Below are 21,534 nucleotides of genomic sequence, written 5' to 3'. Positions count from 1 at the left end.
CAGGTACATATTATTGAGAGAAGCATACAATTCACTCACTCAGATTTTGTTCTGTACTTTGCGACACCTCAAAGAAGATTCAGAAGGTTTCTCTCGACTTGAGCATATTTTCATTTTTATTGAGAAATATCCAATGTTGTACTGTTGATTCACCTACATTAATAATAAAAAACACACAATGACATCCTGTATTTGATTCCCAAAACACAGCACTTCCCACATCTGCCACAAACCAGTTTTATATTTCATCCTGTTTTCGACTAAAGTCATAATTTAAAAGCAAACTTTTCTCGTTAAGAAATCCCCTTCCGGTGATCTTTACTGAGCATTACCAAAGTATTACTCAAATATAAGATTGCCATTAATAAGACATCCTTCCAAACTTGATCCACCCTCCCCGCCCCGCTCTCCTTTAACTAAATGAGAAATTCCAATTCAATCTAGAAAGTTTCTTCGCTGAGATACTTTCACACAATTATCATTAAGTAAAAAAAATATATTCCTCTAGTAACTGAAGTGACGTCAACCTTTTTGAACTACATTGTTGTGGGGTACGTGTGGGATCGTAAAAATTGAAACTAACAGTGATGAAAACCAAACGGTTGTTTTCAAGCCTACAACAAACAAATCTGTTTAATAAACCATCGAAAAGCTTATATGCTAGCAAGCTCGAATACTGTATTTTAAAGATGGTTGTATTTACAAAGTATTACTTCACATGGAACTGAATCTGATGATGCACAACTAAATATTGAATAGGGTAAAAAAAAAACTACAACCGAGGAGAGAAAGTAGAGCCACTGACTTAATCCCAAAGGAGAGTATTTGAAGCGGTTGCAACCATGGGTTGTTATATCAGGACAAATTTCTTCAATTTGTAAACATATTAACGACTTCTAACAACTTGGAGAGATTGATAACAGCTGACTTACAATTTCTCTTCTTTCATGAATTTCAATCACAAAAATTGGCAGCTTAAAAGAAAAAAGAGAAGGTCAAGTAAAATCGAACAAAACGGGAACTAAGTGGTGAAACTATAACGCAAAAGCTGACACCATCCCTAGAGATAAAAACGAAGCAAATTATATACAAATAATTCCTTTTAAGGTTTCTTTTCTTCAAATACCATCAGAGCAAAGGAAAGCTTAAAACCAAAATCTACAAATGTAAAACATCAAATTTCTACATTTTCGTCTCTTAAAAGTCTAGTATGAAGTTGAAGTAATAAAAATGGATGGTATGGACGCTCTAATAAAACGGACAATTGGTTGAGACATTTAAGTTGATGGGTTGTCTTTAGGTATTAAGTACACGGGATGGTCGCTATTCACAATCTGTAGGGGAAGTGTTGCTCGTTGTGGTAAACTTACTTATATTGACTTTCCAGTCAGTTTTATTGTTTATAACCTACTGAATGCACTCATCGATAAGCAACTGGTTGCCTTCCACTGAATTCCAAGACGGGGGCACATAGGTTCAAACAGATGATTACGTTGTTTACAAGTTTTACAAGTTTAACGAAAATGTCAGCCTATACCTGGATACCCATATGCACAGTACGGTATGATAGTCACATATGCTATGAAAGCGATAAAACGTTCGTGTAATCTCAGGTTCAGTTTGTGTAACTAATTGGCAGGAACCTTATGATGTAGAACAGCCAGCTCGGTTGGTAAGTCTTAATACGCTGTCAGAAAATTATGAAAGAGTATGGATGTGTCTATAATACTACTGGCATTGTCTATGGATTGTCTAAAGTGGATGTATGTGTGCGTGCATACAGAACATTATAAAAAAGTAACAACATTTATCAAATTCTCTGATAACACAAGTCTTTGCAATACACAACGCATAGAAACCACTTTCATTATTCTTTCCCAATAACTACTCTAGAGTGTGCAGAATAGGTGTATGTAGTGGGCCACAAAAATGCAGAATAGTTCTATGTAGTGGATCACAAAAATGCAGAATAGTTCTATGAAGGGTACCATACAACTGAGGGTTAAAATGTGTTACGTTCTGTTGTCAGTGCATTGATGTCTCAATAAAATAACTGTGTTATGTTATGGACTTAGCAACGTGCATATACAGAACATTTAAAGCTTGCAAAGGACATAAATCCCGTAGCTTTCAGTTAACTTGTACAATGTAGTCAAGAATAATGTACCAGTACAGCAAGCAATTAGACAGAAATACATATATCTGTAAGTGCCAAAATAAAATTCCTTGTGTCACTGAAGCCGTTTATACAGAAACGATATTCTAAAACGGTCGGACTTCTTCAAAGTTTTGACGAGTGGGTGGGCAATGACGAATGATTGCAATATCATGTGAGGGCGTTTGCCGTTACTATGCATTATCCCGCGCATGATTATTCCACGAACTTCCGTGTACTTTGTGATGATGGATATCATACACGGACAACACTAACACAGATCTACTCTAACCTCGTATGTGTGTACGGTTGCCACACATATGCGGGTGAAAATTGTATGCAAATAAACAGACTCTATGAATGTAGGTGTGGTTTGTGATGGGTTTTTATTGTACACGTATTGGTGTGAACAAACATTGCTAGTTTGGTTCTCACAAGATTAAAACATTCAACGAGTATCATCATAGCCTTCCTTATTTCTATAGTTTATAGCTGGTGTAATAACGTGCTAACTTCTACACACCCTCGAGAAAGTAAGTTCTATTTTCTATTTTTACTAAGAATTAGACATATGTGTCATATTATTTTTTTTAACTAGCTGTGTAAGTCGATTAACGAAGTTTTCAACTACTTGGTCGAATCTACAACCACTGTGGCTTACGGCAGTATCTTTTTTTGTTTGTATATCTTATATTACCCTGGAGCTATACAACCACAGTGCCGTTCAGAACCAAATGTATATGTGTAACGTATGTCTTTTTTTCAACAGCTGCATGATATCTAGGCTGTATATTGTGTCTAAGGTTTGTGTGTGGGTATAGGATTGGTTGCATTCAGTGTTAAAACAGTACAGTCTTATTCGTGAACCACCATGTACTGTGATGACTGCCCGCAGAAGGGAAAAGGGTGCGTTCTCCATATAACCGTGCACTGTTTTTCCTGAACGTTACACCATTTCCTTCATACAACCCTTGCATTCAGTTTCTCAAAACAGTTTCTTTTGCCGCGTGGTCGATATTTCTATATATATATATATATATATATATATATATATATATATATATATATATTTATATATATTTATTGTACGTATATAGTATAGTATAACAACACGTACTTTACTTACCAAACCATTGATTTTCCCACAAATTTAGTAGGCAGGTGCAAGGTAGTTCCACATCCACATTATTTGAATGATATATTTTTTGCATCTGCAATCTGTGTCACATAATGGGTGAGAAAGGCCTTCTGTGTAAACATTCTCGTTCAGATTAAACAAAGGCCTATTTATATTATTGGGTTACCGAGATCGATACCAAACACGATGAAGAAATCGAGAGACAGATGATAAATAATACATTTCATGATATCGAAATGCGCATGTCTCTACTCACTGCCCTCATTTCATTGCTAATAATTTGTATGAACGATGTCACGTCACTCGAATCAAATATGTCTCAATTAGGAAATTTTAACGTTCACTTCAACATTTGTGGACTTACATTAAAGAACTTGTGAATATCACACATTTGGAATTTTCTGTTGTAATAAAGTAGAACCAAACCCATGCATTAACGTATTTGAACTTGAAAGAGATACTTGTGGTGAACAATTCCCGCAAATAGAAAAAGGATTATTTGTGCGACATGGCAGTATTGTGGTTTCTTAACACTATAGAGGCACCGGTGCGCGATTTCTCTTTCTTGTCATTTGATTTTTTGTAGTTGTTGAACGTGTTAGTACATTCTTTGCTAACGATCTTCATAAAAAGTAGTTATTTCTAATTTTATGCTTGTTACATTTCCTGAAAAGAACTTTAATAGCAATACTGTGGTGCACAGATAAAACGAAGCCCCAAACCCCACCGTGGCATTGTAATTACATTCCGATGATATCGACTTCCTTTCAGAAATGTATTGCAGCTTTAAATTCGCTGAAGCAGTACAAAACATTTCTGAGAAAACTGCAGTTTAAGTCTACAGGACTCCCACCAGGAATTAGAATACTTCCAGAAAAATCTACTTCCTTATGGTAACGTGTGCTTGTGCATTAAAGTTGCTATGAGAGAACAAGAAACATCTCCAAATATCAAGGTTAGTTTGGATTGATTTTCCTTAAAATTAGATTCCAGCAAAATTGGACACTTGTTTACAAGTTTATACTTTGAAAGTCAGTTTGCCATTGTGTGCAACAGGGAACTTGACCACGTGTGCTTTTGACTTGTATACAGAGATAGTGACTACTGTATTGCAAGATGAGCATGGTGTGAGTCGCTTAGACTTGACATTTGCTAACAAATGACAGTAAAACTATTTTAAAGCCACTATTATCCTTGAAGAGATTAAATCAGATCTTCATCCTAAGAAATCACCTCATGCCATTTGAAATAAATCCTCTCTATTATTTTACCCATAGGTACTTCGACAGTTGCACAGTTGTGATACATGCTTATATTAATATGAATTTGACCTGGCCCTGAATGTGACACTAAAATTGACAAATTGAATCACGATAGGGGTTTATGCAAATAAACTATCATACAGTGACAACCCTGAAGGACATAGAATGCTACTTGGAAGTAGTAAACGACTAGTTAAAATGATAACATGTTAATTGGAAGATTAACATGTTTTGCACTGCAGACATATACATGAAGCTGTTGTTTCATAGCAAATGCACCAAAAATAGTCAAATATTAACATATTAATAACTGGAATCTACAGTCGACGTTCAACGCGGCATGATCGAGTTCTTGGCAATTATATCATCTTTGAAGATACCAACATTTTCCTTTACTAGATTTCTGTTTCTGTTGGCCATTTTGTATCTGGTGTTCCTGGCTCACAAAAAATAAATGTTTGGTGATTTCACTGTGTAAGGACCGTATTAACTGCGATGCTTTCACAATTCAGGGAGTTTTTAACCGCTCTGCCAACTAACTTACATAAAGATGGAATCTATAAACACAATTCTTTATGAAATCGGAGAAAATTCCCTCTCTTGTCCAATTTGCATTCAACTTTTGAAAGAACCCAAATTTTTACCATGTCTTCATCGATATTGTAGTAGCTGTTTAGAATCCTACATCAAACAACAGAAAGGACAACTACAATGTGCTGTATGTCGAGAGTTCTTCACGGTACCTTCCGACGGATTTAAAACAGATTACTTCATTAAAAGCTTAGTTGAGCATGTTACATTTGAAAAACCTGAGATTGATATCGATTTACATAACTGTGTCAGATGTCAAAAACATCGAACAGCAGTAGCCTATTGTTTTGATCGGAAGGGATACCTTTGTGAAAACTGCTACTATTCTCATGTCAAGGTGAGGAACAGCCCAGGCAGTTGCTCAAGCTTTGCTGGTTTGAAAGAAATTATTCAAGAAGTGCAGATGAAGAGTGAAAGTTTTACATTTTCATATGCGTCCGCCATAAACAAAGTTGATATTTTAGCAGTAGAAGAAAGAAAACGCCTTGCTAACAAATCTAGAGCATTAACATTTTGCAAGAAGTATATTGTAAAGATGCCTGGAAAGAGAACAGTCTTTGAAAGAGTTGATGTACTGGTTAAGAATTACATGGAAACAACACTGGAGAAGTTGAAATGTCAAGTAAGATTGATAGAAGACGATGTTGAAATATATAACCATAAACTCTGTCGCATTGGAAGAATCATTCAAAAAATTGAAGAAAACTTAAAAAGCGTAATATTGTGGACAGTTTGGAATATGGTGAACTGGAATCAGGTGGATGTCCTAAACGAATTAAAAGAAGTCAGGAGGGTAGGTGGACGGAATAAACAATTTCTTATGGAACTGATTAGAGAATTGCAGATAAAATACGAAGTGTTCATTACCTATTTGCGTAAACAACAGTCGAGCACAAAAAAGGAGGTCACGAAACTTGCAAAAATTTCCACAAAGCTTAGAGCGAGGTATGACAAATTGACCAAACGTTCATCCAACATTCTCGAATCTTGGAACAATTGGATGGCCGTAAAGCATATTCCTGATGTATGTGCCTCGATCGATCACTTGGAAGAGGATATAAAGGACACATTTGTAAAATTGGAATTCGGTGTTTTATGTAACATTAAAGGTCTAGAGATTCCAACTTACAACAGTGTAAACAAACACGAATTGATTAGTAATATGTGCGACAGGTATGAACGAGAAAGAAATCGAGCAGTGATATGTTGTGTTTTGTGGATTTGTTTCATGATTTTCATTTATTGTGTTCGTTAAAAGTACTTTCTGTGAAGTTTTTGTGAAGCTAATGATGCATAAATATGAATAATCAATGACCATCAAAATATCATATCTTTGCCTACAAACTTCTTTGGCCAGACGTTGGTGGTTTCTTCCTAAACAGAGATGTAAAAGATAGCAGCCTTTTTAATTTTTGTATTACACCTTTAATATTTGACAGAACGTTAAGAATTGAGTGATTTCAAATTTCTTGTTTTATTGTATTTTACGGTAATCATATGTTCACATGAGCATTACCAGGGTAGGTTTTCCTTCCATACTATTCACACACGCATGTTGTTTAATATTCGTAAACCCATGCCTGAACATGCATACCACTTGTGTCTGTTTGGAGATCCGTGGATATGATTATCAAAGTAGTATCATTAAATTCAAATGATTCTCGGTAAGACACACATCAAGGCATTGCTTTCGAATAAGTCTAGACTCTTACTTCCTTACTGACTCCTGCAACATACCTTAGTAATATGGCTTTGATGCTAAACATTGTCACATTGTGTAGTGTAATGGACAAAACAGAGGTATCACATTCGTTTCCGGTTGTCGTATCCAGGAAGGGCTCTAAGTACGCTACACGTGTTGGCGAATCTTCCGAAGGCCAGCGAACGACCTTATAAGAAAGCGACTTTCGTTGCGGAAGTTAAACAAGTAGTGACATTCCAAACCTGTGAGTTATTTCCGGATAGTTTACTTGGAAATCTTCCGGAAATATAGTGAGAAAAGTCAATCATTAATGTCAAAAGAAGGGTAGGTAAATCCCGATAGGATCAGTTATGGGAGATAAGAAAGTTTGTCTTAGAGTAAAGAATACTTGGCTTGTTGCATTATGTTGTCTTTGACCTTTCTATATCTGTAGGTGAATAAATCCTGGTTCTATCCTTAATCTACTCATTTCTCGCTCCGTTATTGTCTGAGTCTGCCCGCGCTGCATTTCGGTATTCCACATATATTTCTTTCGGAGATTCGAGACGTCACGGAACAGTAGCAACAAATGTCTCCTCCAATTAATTTTTCTCTGAGTTCCCGAATTCCTGATTTGACCTATGGTTGTCCATACATTTATTTTTGTCACACAATATTCTAACCACTCCGAATATAGAGGGTGAATGTGTAATTCATCAGTCTGTTTATGTGTTTAGTATCATCTTCGGTAAGTAAACATGACAATAGGATATTTCAAAGAAGATTGATACCATTTACAACACTTTATTTTCTTCTTAACAGAGAGAAATCTAAGCTTCAGTAACCATACCCTCTCTAAAGATGGAATCTCTAACCACAGTTCTTGATGAAATTGAAGAAAAGTTGCTGTCTTGTCCAATTTGCATTCAACCTTTGAAAGAACCCAAGGTGTTACCGTGTCTTCATAGATATTGTAGTGACTGTTTAGAATCGTATATTAAACATCGACAAGGAGAACTAGAATGCGCTGTATGTCGGGATTTATTCACAATCCCACCCGAAGGATTTAAAACAGATTATGCAGTTAAAAATTTTGTCGAGGACGTACATAGAAAGAGAAGTGAGATTTCTGACGTTGTTAAACATGATTACATTGGTTGCGTAAACCATAGTTTTGAAAGAAACGGACACCTCTGCCAAGCTTGCTATATGTGGCATCAAAACAAGAGTGTAACCAAAGAACCACCACTGAGAGAGATTAGTCTCAAGGTAAATGGTATAACTCATGTCCAGCATGTTGCATCTGACTGCTTTATAAACGACATTCGAATTCTTGCTGAAAAGGAAAGGATGATACTAAAAAAGAAACTGAGAGTATCGATCGAAAAAAGGAAATCATTTTACAATATGTCATATGTGGATGAATTAATAAAGGGAAATGATGCATACAATAAAATATTGTGCTACCAATATGCATGCTTACGACTAAAGATACAAGATGAAATTGTCAAATTTGACGTAGCTCTAGAGGTACTTGAAAAGGTTATCTTTGAACTTCGTATCATTGTTCATGAAGGTAAACAGTGGCACGCAAAAATGCTTACGAATTTGACCAAGAGTATGCAATTAGGACACAAGAATAAACATCAACTCATTGAGAGGCTTTTGGTTGTACACAAAAATTATGAGGATTGTAAGAAATGTGTAGAACAGAACCAGGAGCATGAATTCTTAAATGATCTGCGCGCAAGAGCTAACGAAGTAATGAAGAGATCCAACGAACTTGAAAGATCAGCATCAGAAATCATTAAGTCTAAAGACGACTGGACAGTTGTAGAGGATTTTCCTGAAGTATGTAAGTCATTGGACAACTTGGATGATGAAATGGGAAAGATATATAACAAGTTACAGAACGAAATACTACTTAAACTCAAGATTTATCATTTAGGGACTTACCACAGTGAAAATAAGATTAAATTGGTCACTGATAGTCTCGCAGAATATCATCGGACGGTTCTACCTCCAGTTTACAAAAAACCATTAAGTTGGGAGATGACATTTTTGATAGCCTTTTTGTTGGTTGTTTGGAAGTTGATGAAGTTTTTTAGGTTGTAGGTTTAAAGCAATAGTTCACACTTTCAATTCATGCCTACCCTTAAACATAATTCACTTCCTACTTTAAACTGGTACACGTTCTATGATCATATGGTATACCTTCTAGCAAACAGCACGACAACTCTTCGATATGTCAATAAATATCGTGTGTCACATTTACATCAAGCCTAGATTTGAAAGGAGACACAAGCCCTAACATCATTATTAGTCTATATGTTTCAGCGATAACTGTCATGAATAACGCCCTAACACAGTTAAAAAACCTCTTTATTCCATTTGGGAGACACCGGTGACTAAATGTTTCTTCTCACCCAATGCAGAAGACTTGATCAATAGTCATCCTGCTTTCGTGTTTGCTGTAATTATTTCAATGTGTATTTTGCATACTTTAGATCGGTTTTGAATAATGTTGATTTGTAAAATGTTGAACGTTTTAACACGAACTTATCGGTTTTAGTGTCAACATTAAAGACATTCTAGCTTGAAAAAACTGCAATGAAAAGGCAAAGAAAAAGTAAAAGGTTTCAGGTCCTAGTGGCACTATGGCACCACCTATTTACAAAATGGCAGCTTCCAGAAACTATTTTTGGTTTCGATGATAATCGTAATTGGTGTGATCGTAATATTTGGTGTGTAGAAGTACCACACTGAGTACAAGAAGCCTGGTGTAGTTCAACGTTCATTTGGGGTCATCAGAGGTCACATTTTGAAAACCTTTTTAACATGATATCTCAATATTAGAAGCTTGGGCAGATCTCATACTTGTTATGAAGGTGTATAACATTTAGTAACAAGGAGCGTAGTGTTTTTGTGGATTTCAATGGTCATTTGGGGTCACCAGGGGTCAAATTGTGAAACACTTGTAAACACGATATCTCAAGAAGGTCATTTTGGGCAGATCTCATATTTAATACGTATATGAACCAAACGTATATATTTTGGTGGAGGTCAAAGGTCATTTGAAGTCAACAAACGCCAAACATTTTTGCATTCTGTTAATACTCAATTATCGTCAAGACAGAACCAGATTTTTCTTTTTCATGCCATCTTTGGGAGTTTATGTTAGAGACACAATTAACAATTTAATGGGAATAAGAGGTATGCTGTTTATATGGTTTTAAGTCATAATGAAAACATTTTGATGATGCTATAATCGTGTTATGACTTTCTGACAAAAATCACCGATATGTTGATCAAATGAAAGATTTTCCCCTGCAGGTAGCTGTGTTCAATTGAAATGAACGTAGCCTTGCTACATATTTTCCATTGTTTTCGCTTTTTGGAAGCTTTCCTCTAAACGTTTTCAAAACATTTTTACATTTGTGGAACTACTTTATAAAAAAAATTAGGATTTTTATTTAAAACGTTTTTATGTTTAATATGATATCTACAAAATATTATAAATAACTTTTACAATAATATTTCTTAAAACCTTTCTACGCCCTTCTCAAAATGTTATAAAAACGTTGTTTTTGCTGGGATACTCCTAGAATTGACATTTCCATTGCGGAAAGTAAGTTAATGTTTGGTAGGTTGTATTTTAACCAGCAATATCGGTCTCGTAATGCCTTATGTAGAGTATATGATTAATCTCAACTTTATATAATCATTTTATCTTAAGTTCAAAGACATTGAAGTAAAAACTTCAGAGATTGTCATACTCTTTGATTTAGCTTGATTGTATAATTTCAACTGCATTGAGACTGTACATGGTCCTTATTTCAGGTTTTCCTTAAAACGAGCAGTCTTCTCACGTATTGGGGTTTGCTTTATCATTAAATGTATTCGTCTTAAACAAAACGATCAGAAAACATCATTTAATTATCGAGTGAAGTCGGCAAAACTATTTCCTTTTTATAATTTCATTCCGAAGCGCTGTTCATAGCAATAAACCTAATTGCAAAGAAACATGTGTCCTTCTATTCGGTTTTACACGGTTCATTTTCAGCTGATTTATTCTCTTTATATCCTCCTAAGAGATGAATGAGATTTGAATACAATGAAATATACCCTACATACAAACATCGAATAATATATCGAATAGGTTACTGTCCAGAAAAGTGTTTATGCCAAAAGTAGAAACGAGGAGAAGAGAAAGTTAGTATACGCCATGACAACAAACGACCATTACCTCTCGGTACAACGTATGAAAGCAAAGGCCAGAAAAAACAACAACTTAAAACTGACATAATATTTTAGCACTAAAAGAGGCGAGAATTTTGATGTCCATTGTCATAAGGTTTATAAATGTTTATCCTTTTACTGTCGAAACATTCAAGTAAATGGCCTGATTCGCGGTCCAGTTAGTTTTCCATTATTACATAACGTGCAAATTCTTGCCCTGAAAATACATGTTTCCATGTCGGCCGTTCACTTTGGGAGAACTGCGTTTACTAAGACGGAAACAAGAAAAGATTTTAGCTGGCTTTTTTGAGGTGGGTGGTATTTTTCTAATTGTAATACCCTTTACATATCCTATAAAGTTTACACTGAGAGTTGTTATTGACTTGAGCATGTATGATTTGATCTGAAACAAACGTCCATTGTCAGCCAGTTTGTACTAACAGTATATGGCCACTGCAATTGTTATGAATTTGATTGGGTTAGATGGGCTTTTTTCAACTTATGGGCATGCCTGTTTTATCAGGGTTTCTTTCAATCCGGCTAATCCATGTTGATTTGTAGGTTAGCTTTATCTTACGAATGTTTACATCATTCCTGCAAGGCATATATTATCATTACTGTTAATAAATTGATCTTAGTATTCAATAACTCAGCTCTCAATAAGCCTGGCAATCTTGTACCTTCCAAGCTCGACGTAAGTCACACAATTGTTGTTCCTTACTTAAGAAACGTGTTTGCAAAAGTGGAAAACTTACTCACCTCTCTAACGTACAGTAACACTGGGAAGACTACTTAATAAAATAGTTGGAGCTACAGTTAATCAAATAGCATCGTTTCAAGTGATAAGACTGAGTAAGCAGACTGAAGAGAGCTATCTTATTGCTATAAGAATTAAAAGCATCACCGAGGTATGTATCATTATATATATAATCGATAATTATTATCACCAAAGACGGTCAATAAACGTACAAGTGTCACAGTAGACTTGAGCATCGTTAAGAGTCCATTTTAAGTCTGGCTCGTTCTCAGCTAAGTCAAATGCATCTTCAGCGTTCAAACAGAGTGAAAAGTCTAAAAATAGACTTCGACGTCACCATTGCTAAGATGTTCACGGATTGCGCCTGACAAGCTGCCTAACCATGATAATACTATTACTTTATAAACCTGACAAAGTCGTTTAAGTCAATAGCAAACAGAATTGGCACCAAAATTAATAAAATGCGGATCATCCACCCATGTTAAGAGCTTGGCTTGACTAAGAGAATGTTTAAACGATGTAACATTGATTATATTACATTTAATGTAACTGATAACCAATTTCCAGAGTAAAGTCATGTCAAATACATTGAAAGCATTTTTTTGTAGTCAATAAAAATACAATATTTACGTTTTCATTGACTTGTGTATAGTAGTCATTAATAGAATGAGCAGAATGTTCTTTGTCAACTCAAGTGTTCTTTACTAAACCCCACATGTTCGTCCTCTAACAGTCATGAACATTCTAGATAATATTTAATTCGGTTATGTAGAATCTAAGTAAACCCTCTATCACTTTCAACCTTATCTGGTAACATCATCCCTTTATAAATTGGATGTATAAGTCGCAGCTTTTAATCTGTAGGCAAAATAACCGAGGACATAACCGTGTAAAACATGACAAGGATTAGGAGAATTAATGCACCTCAAAAATGCGTCGCCAATAAAGCTCGTCCTGCGCGCGTTATTATTTTTGAAGTCTTTTCTGTTGGTGCAAAACTTCTCACATGTCAGTTAAGTCTTCATTTAAGATTGTTATTAATTCCTGTGCAGCGTGGAGCTGGTCAACATTACACCACTGATATGTCACTATATGTTACTGTATCTGCGTTGTTTAACTAACATACCAATGCCCCCCACCCCCCCAAAAAAATGCCCCTCCATATATATATATACACAATACATCTGCTCTACAAAATAGTATTGAAAAAACAATATGATAAACACGAGGCTCGATCATTACAATCATGACAGCAAAGTAGACACAAAGCAATGACAAGATATAGACATTCAATTATTAAGACAATGTAAATTCCTATTCGCCAATTATACCACAACTTTGCTTCTTCGTGGTCAGTCCCTTAATTTTATATGATCCACAACAAAAAGGATCACCAGCATACACATAGGCAAATAAAAAGTAAGAAATCTAAACATCCAAGGTCCTATGCCCACAGTTTGAATTGTGTAACTTGTTTACTTTGTGAAACACCAGTTTTGCAGAAACTGGCAGTGTTCGCAGCCATTTTTGGATAAAACATTTGAGCTCACGGAGACGAGAGTTTGCTCTAAGCATGACCATATGGCACGGATTTTGATTAAACTGCTTTTCACAATAATACCCTGTGAACATTAAGTTAGGTTACAGGTTCAGCGTTGTGTCTAAAAATATCAAGTTTTGTGCAATTAATTCATGCATATATTTCTTGGATCCTGTTTGTTCCAATCCTGATGCCAATACTACCCCAACACCTCATAACTGGCCTATATGATAACCGGGTGTAAGATCGTACGCTATCCACTTTCGTTTCAGTGTATTCCGCCGTCAAACAACAGTAGGCCTACACCTTTTCCCTTTGCGCGCTGTACCTCAACTAAACCCACCAACATTAAGGGTAATGTTTAGGTTAACTTACCCTAGTATTCTTCGCTTGTTCCGGACAGGAGGTCGCATCGATCTTGCTGCTATATATACTCCACGGTACGGTATACTACGGACAGTGAGGGTTGAGGCGCGACCCTGTGTAGGCCTAGCTGTGAGAGTACAGCCAGCCCTAACGGTCAACGCAAAGTTCACCTGCAAAACGTTTCAACTGTCCGCCGTATAATCCAGTAGAAGATGGTCCTTACAATAATACACGAGCTAAATCTTTGCGAGCACGATAGAACGATATAATTATTAAACTAAATAATAAAACGTACTTTATACTAAACTGGCTACCTCACGTGCAAGTATCAATAAGTCAACTGGCAGCGCACCTAACTCAACTGCAAGGTTCAAACCTTGGTAATCAAAACTTTCCCAAGGAAAACGGTGGCGATGCATACATGACAAGAAAATAGTGTTCCTCTGAATAAACAGGTGATATAATATGAACGTAAGCGTTAACTCCAGCAAAAGAGTATCGCGTAGAAAGTCCTCTGAGAATTGAATTGAGGGTTTATTTCGGCAAAGCATACATATGTATAGAGACTTCAAGACGGAGATGACAAAACTCCATGGATGTGTGTGCTCTACTGATCTATTTTCTCCTCTTGAAGCTTCACAAACCGACAGCAGACCAGGAATGTGTGACTACACATCCCTGGAAGTAAGCCCATAAGGTCTACTTAGTATAGGCTTATACAGATTACACTTATCATTATCTTTAACATAGAGTACAATATCTTAAGGATTCCATTAGGATAGGATTTACTGTACAAAGAATACTTAATATCTGTTACTGAAGTGTACATACAGTGTTATTCCAAGAAGTGATTCATACACATGTACATGAAAAAAAAACACACGTGCAGCATGCACTTTACCTACAGCTGCAATAATAACGCCACCTCCACACATACTACAACACAACGTTCCCGAAGCGTGCAGCCTCCTGGAATGCGAAAACTTTTTTATGCAAATGAGCAGTCCGTTATAAGAAGAAAACATCTTAGTGCTTTGGAACGCGAATGAGATAAAATGAGTCGCTACAAACTATCTGTTCGGTAACGGCAATATATTGAATGTATATGAGACTGATTATCAACGACGAAAGTATATAGAAGAGAATCAACGTTCAGTATTCGCATTTACAAATACCAATAGCTCGATAATAATGGTGGTATTATAATGATTTTGATGATGAATGCCGACTCTGATGAGATCGAATGATGACTGCTGTAGATATAACCAAATAGAAAAAAGTTAAATCAGAGCTTTCAATCAAGTGTGTCCATTGACTTTGCAAACTAAATTAAATTGCATACGGAAGGCAAATGCAGATGCTAGTGTCAGTATGTCTTCTAAAAGAAGGACTATGTGACAATTATAGTGTCTGCCAGGGAGTGGCAAAATAGCATAAATTCTGCTGGTTATTGTGAAAGTACATCGATTCACTCAGCCGCTCATATGTTACCTTTCTTCTGATCTTATTTGATATTATTGATGCAATCATTTCCTGGTAGTTGCCATTAAATGATTACGATGTTCCAACCATCATACGAAATTAAAAGTCAGAACTATAATGAACATGAACATTTGTTAACAGAGTACAGTACAATGGCTGCCAGGGCAATTTCAACTTAACCCGACATGTTATTATGTATAACATTGACATCAAGGGGAGGAATAGTGAATTTGTTTGAGCTCACAAACAAAGTATTGCCTCATCCCTTCCAATCGTTACACAACTACAGCAGTCTATTAAGCAAACAGAAGTATTTCGTTTTAAATAGCATCTTTTCGTATCGATTAAAAAAACACCTGGATATTGATAGTAAAAAACACAAATCATTTATTTTATCGAAGCTCTCTCTTTTCTTATCTATTTCCAGCCTCATCAACAGCAGCCTGCTTATACATTTGTCTATTTATAAGAGTGATTTTCTATCGTGTTTTGCTTGAAGTTTCAGCGATGTTGTAACATTATGAATTTAAGCACATTTGTATGTAAGTTCACTGCTGGTGCATATATCACAATTGATCGATCACATCGTAACAAAATCTGAGTAATTTTTTATATTTGTAAATGCAACCGACAACAATAAACTTATGAAGGAAAGGGGTATCATATGACTGATATTATTCGAAACAATAAGCATTTGGAACATAGTTCACTCATTTTCTGCAATATACAATAGAGGCTGCAAATTACAGAAGAGAAATACCTCCAACTAGAAAATGTACTATAGATACTAACGTAGTGCAAATTGATCTAACAAGGACTTTAATGGAAATATGTAGTTAACTACTGAGTTGTGAATAATCGATTCCTTCATTCTCCTTCTTTTATTATGGGATAAGTTGTTGGGATATCGAGAACAATCGTCGAATTTAGAGATAAAGAACTTACAATAATACCAGAATTTAGAAGATAAAGATGTTTTTACACGTTAACTATACATCATTGCATTTAATGTATATTTTATCTACTTTAACATTATAAGACTCTATATATTTGTTTTACTATTTCATTACATTCCTATGTTCCTTTTATATGTTACTATCCCACAGGGTTTTGTTTGTTTTTCTTTTCATTTTACGTTTTCTATTTACTGTTGTTTTATTCTTCCGCTTATCTTTTCTGTATTTCTGCTAGCTGCTCTTTTACACTCTTTCATTTGCTTCTTTTATTTGTTTATCTGCCAGTCTTAAATTTTCGTTGAGATTTCAGAAAATTGTTTTTATTTGTCTTTCCCTCGGGGGAAGATAAACTCAGGCTAACAGAGTCACCCTCAATTAACAAAATTTAAATAAATATGGTTGATTGATGTTACTATCTTGACTAGGTAAACCCTACCTTACTCTTGGAGATGCATATTGGTGTACAATGGTATCATCATGGTAGATGTTCCTGCCCTATCATCTTCTCGCTTAAATATCTTTGAAATGAATATAATTATGAAATGCTTGCTTAGCTGTCAATGTTCTCTCTATTTTGAATTTCGTCAAGAGCAAGATAGTTTGGTTGAAATATTGCTTTTCTTTGTAGATAATATTTAAACATAACAAGCTTCCCCTGGTTGTTACTTTCCACCCAAATCTTCCTCTTCTTCAGCAAATCACCTCTAACAACCACAACATTCTCCTCACTTCAGACAGACTCCAACGAGCCGTCCCTGAAAATCCCATCATCGCCTACAGACGACCACGCAACCTACGAGACCTTCTTGTGCGTGCTGCTGTTCCACCTCTAACTTCTAACCCAACACCCATTCAGCATGGTACTTTCAAATGTGATCGTACTTCGAGATGAATCATCTGCAGCCACCACATTGTTCAATCCAATTCCATCACCAGCATGCAACTCACACACAAGACTAAGGGTCACATTACTTGCACAACCACTAATGTCATCTATCTGATCTCTTGTAGAGTTTGCGGCATCCAGTACGCTGGCGAAACCAAAACCACCCTCAAGAAGCGTTTCTATGGTCACAGATCCACAGTCAACACCGTGAAGACTGAGACCCCAGTTGGAGAACACTTTAACCTTCCCAACCATACCATTAACGACATGTCCCTACAGGGGATTGAATCCTTAGGTAGCCGTCCTGAACCTAGTACGAATCAGCGGAGAGAGGCTGTGGATGCAACGCCTTAGCACTATTCAACCTCATGGGCTCAACATTCAGGAAGGACATGACTAACTTTTCTTCTGTCCCCCCCTCCCTTCTCCCCTTCCTCCCCCGAACATCGCTCCTCTTCTCATAGCTCTCTTCCACCATCTTTTCTCCACACCTTACTGCCTTTGTCCTTCTCCAGTTTATTCCCTACCCCCTTCCCTTAATCCTCTCTTTGTCCCTCCACTGCTTATCTCTTACCTATCCTCTTCCCCTGTTGGTTTCTTTCTTCTCTCCATCCCTTGTCTACTAATCCCCTTACATCTATCTCTTGTGTTCACCATGCTCATAAACCTGTCTGTATTCTGTGCGTGTTTTGTCCCTTCTGTTACTGTTACTTGTCATTTAGCCTTTTCAAAGAAGATTCTGCTAGGATCAAAACGTCAGGCCAACTTACTTTTACACATTATTTAACCATAAGAAATAAATTTATGCCACGACACCATGATTGACTCTGGTGTGGCCGGAACGTATTGAATTTCAAAAAGTATCACCGAATTTAAAAAAGAAGGTTATCTTCTCCATACGAAATGTTCTGAGGATCTGGTTTTCACTTAATGATGCAGAAATTCTCCAGTAACTTCAGCTACCAGAACATTTAATTTCAGTCTCTCGAAAGAATGCAAACTGTGGCTGTTAAGATGATCTATCGAACAACGATGTTTTCCAGTTTACGAACACCTACATATATTTCCCCCCAATAAGGAACTTCTTGGTGCTACTTGGGTTTCCAGCACTACCTCATCTTCGAATAAAGAAAAAAAGTGTGCATGATTGTGGGAGAGGGTGACGGGGTGGGTATACGAATCAGGTACATATTCTTGAGAGCAGTATACAATTCACTCACTTAGATATTGTTCTGTACTTTGCGACACCACAAAGAAGATTCAGAAGGTTTCTCTCGACTTGAGCATATTTTCATTTTTATTGAGAAATATCCAATGTTGTACTGTTGATTCAACTACATTACTGAAAAAAAACACACAATGACATTCTGTATTTGATTCCCAAAACACAGCACTTCTATCATCTGCCACAAACCAGTTTTATATTTCATCCTTTGTTCGCCTAAAGTCATATTTAAAAGCAACTTTTCTCGTTAAGATTTTCCCTTCCGGTGATCTTTACTGAGCATTACCAAAGTAATACTCAAAAAGTAAGATTGCAATTTATTAAACTAAGACATCCTTTCAAACTTGATCCCCCACCACCCCTCCCGCCCCCTCTCACATAACTATATGAGAAATTTCAATTCAATCTAGAAAGTTTCTTTGCTGAGATACTTTCACACATTATCATCATTAAGTACAAAAATATATTCCTCTAGTAACTGAAGTGACGTCAACCTTTTTGAACTACATTGATGTGGGGGTACGTGTGGGATCGTAAAAATTGAAACAAACAGTGATGAAAAACCAAAAGGCTGTTTTCAAGCCTCGTCTCTCTTTCGTCTACAACAAACAACGCCTGTTTAATAAACCACCGACAAGGTTATATGCCAGCAGGCTCGAATACTGTATTTTAAAGATGGTTACATATATACACAAAGCATTACTTCACATGGAACTGAATCTGATGATGCACAACTAAATATTGAAACGGGTAAAAAAAAATAATTCAACCGAGGACAGAAAGGAGAGCCACTGACTTACTCCCAAAGGAGAGTATTTGAAGCGGTTACAACAATGGGTTGTTATATCAGGACAAATTTCTTCAATTTGTAAACATATTAACGACTTCTAACAACTTGGAGAGATTGATAACAGCTGACCTACTATTGATCATCTTTCATTAATTTCAATCACAAAAATTGGCAGCTTAAAACATAAAAGAGAAGGTCAAGTAAAATCGAACAAAACGGGAACTAAGTGGTGAAACTATAACGCAAAGCTGACACCACCCCTAAATAAAAACGAAGTAAATTATATACAAATAATTCCTTTAAAGGTTTCTTTTCTTCAAATACCATCAGAGCAAAGGAAAAAAATTAAAAACCAGAATCTACAAATGTAAAACATCAAATTTCTACAATTTCGTCTCTTAAAAGTCTAGTATGAAGTTGAAGTAATAAAAATGGATGGTATGGACGCTCTAATAAAACGAACAGTTGGTTGAGACATTTTAAGTTGATGGATTGTCTCTAGGTATTGTGCTTTTTACGTGCAAAGAAAAACGGACACGGACTAAAGGTCAACAAAACCAAAAACAATTCCAGTCTGTTTAACAACCACCGTAAACCCAACTGAAAACCCACAAACAGAAATCTCTCACTCACCCACAAATGTATACAATGTAGCGTTCAACGTGACATGAAAAGGACACGGACCCAAAGGCCAACAGAACCAAAACAATAAAGTTCTACAAACCAGCCTCCAAAAGCCAACTCCAAACCACAAACAGAACCCCCCAACCCATATTATGTAACGACCACACAACCCCCCCCCCCCACACCTGACAACTAACCCACTCCAAAACTTCATCCGGGGTACGCCGTCCCGATGGTAGACAACAGGCCTGCGCATTACCTGCGAAGTTTTCCCAATATGGGTCTTTTCAGGCCCCTAGCAGTGTTCCCCTTTTTTTACGAGGGATCAGAGTTCTTAGCTCCTCGTCATTGTTCGAGTGGACCTCCCTGTCAGGAACAGGAGGTCCACTAGCGACCATCGTGTCCGGTATAGCGGAAGCGGCTGCGGGTAGGGTGGAAGGGCCACTCGAGTCAATGAGATCAGTAGCCTGTTTCGTCTCATCAAACCAATCGGAGGACTCCTTAGCCACAACTAATAAGGCTGTAGTGCAGCCCTCCATTGGGCGAGTCAGAATCTGGGCCACTTCATGTCTCTTGGGCCGGTTGACTCGGGGCCCAACTAGTATCACCGATAGCGGGCGTAGCTACCGGTGAACCAGTACAAGCGGCATCCTGCGCCGCATGCCACTCTCTAGGTATTAAGTACACGGGATGTTTGCTATTCACAGTCTGTAAGGGAAAGTGTTGCTCGTTGTGGTACCTTACTTATATTGACTTTCCAGTTAGTTTTATTACTTACTGAATGAAATCATCAATAAGCAACTGGTTGCATTCCACTGAATTCCAACACGGCGACCTAGGTTCAAACAGATGATTACGACGAGTTTTACAAGTTTAACGAAAATGACAGCCTATACATGGATACCCAAATGTACAGTACGGTAGGATAGGCACATATGCTATGAAAGCGATAAAACGCTCGTGTAATCTCAGGTTCAGTTAGTACCTAAGTGGCAGGAAACCTTATGATGTAGAACAGCCAGCGCGGTTGGTAAGTGTTAATACAGTCTTAAATTCAGAAAATTATGAAAGAGTATGGATGTGTCAATAATACTAGCAATGTCGATGGATTGTCTAAAGTGGATGTATGTGTGCGTGCATAGAGAACATTATAAAAAAGTAACAACATTTATCAAATTCTCTGATAACACAAGTCATTGCAATAAAAAGCGCATAGAAACCACTGTCATTATTCCTGACCAATAACTACTATAGAGTGTGTAGAATAGTTCTATGTAGTGGACCACAAAAATGCAGAATAGTTCTATGTAGTGGACCACAAAAATGCAGAAAAGTTCTATGAAGGGTACCATAAAACTGAGGGTGAAATTGTGTTACGTTCTGTGTTGTCAGTGCATTGATGTCTCAATAAAATAACTGTGTTATGTTATGGACTTAGCAACGTGAATATACAGAACATTTAAAGTTTGCAAAAGACATAAATCCCGTAGCTTTCAGTTAACTTGTACAATGTAGTCAAGAATAATGAACAAGTACAACAAGCAATTAGACAGAAATACATATATCTGTAAGTGCCAAAATAAAATTCCTTGTGCCACTGAAGCCGTTTATACAGAAACGATATTGTAAAACGGTCGAACTTCTTCAAAGTTTTGACGAGTGGGTGGGCAATGACGAATGATTGCAATATCTTCATGTGAGAGCGTTTGCCGTTACTATGCATTATCCCGCGCATGATTATTCCATGAACTGCCGTGTACTTTGTGATGATGGATATCATACACGGACAACACTAACACAGATCGACTCTCACCTCGTATGTGTGTACGGTTGCCACACATA

At 36.7% G+C, this 21,534-nt stretch overlaps 1 protein-coding gene across 5 annotated transcripts; it reads left to right on the top strand.

Annotated features, from left to right (window-relative positions):
* The first annotated feature begins 2,565 nt into the window (after nucleotides 1-2,565).
* LOC139969521 (uncharacterized) lies at nucleotides 2,566-9,163 on the top strand. 5 transcript variants are annotated; one of them, XR_011793741.1, is made up of 3 exons: nucleotides 2,566-2,688; nucleotides 4,065-4,248; nucleotides 4,571-7,339. XR_011793741.1 is itself a non-coding variant. In XM_071974576.1 (3 exons), exon 3 carries the CDS (start codon nucleotides 7,689-7,691, stop codon nucleotides 8,940-8,942), a length of 1,254 nt encoding a protein of 417 aa, XP_071830677.1. In that variant the 5' UTR covers nucleotides 2,566-2,688; nucleotides 4,065-4,248; nucleotides 7,650-7,688; the 3' UTR covers nucleotides 8,943-9,163. The 5 variants fall into 5 exon arrangements, 3 of the variants coding, with proteins under 3 accessions (XP_071830677.1, XP_071830678.1, XP_071830679.1); XM_071974576.1 differs by lacking the exon at nucleotides 4,571-7,339 and adding an exon at nucleotides 7,650-9,163; XR_011793742.1 differs by lacking the exon at nucleotides 4,065-4,248.
* Nucleotides 9,164-21,534: the final 12,371 nt, after the last annotated feature.

This window comes from Apostichopus japonicus, chromosome 7 (assembly GCF_037975245.1).
Source record: "Apostichopus japonicus isolate 1M-3 chromosome 7, ASM3797524v1, whole genome shotgun sequence".
Taxonomy (NCBI): Eukaryota; Metazoa; Echinodermata; class Holothuroidea; order Aspidochirotida; family Stichopodidae; genus Apostichopus; species Apostichopus japonicus.
The sequence above is the reverse complement of the archived record's forward strand: the minus strand, read 5'-3'. Positions and strand labels throughout refer to the sequence as shown.

Coding starts and splice junctions, on each gene's coding strand:
- LOC139969521 (XM_071974577.1), top strand. CDS start 7,689: ATGGAATCTCTAACCACAGTTCTTGATGAAATTGAAGAAAAGTTGCTG.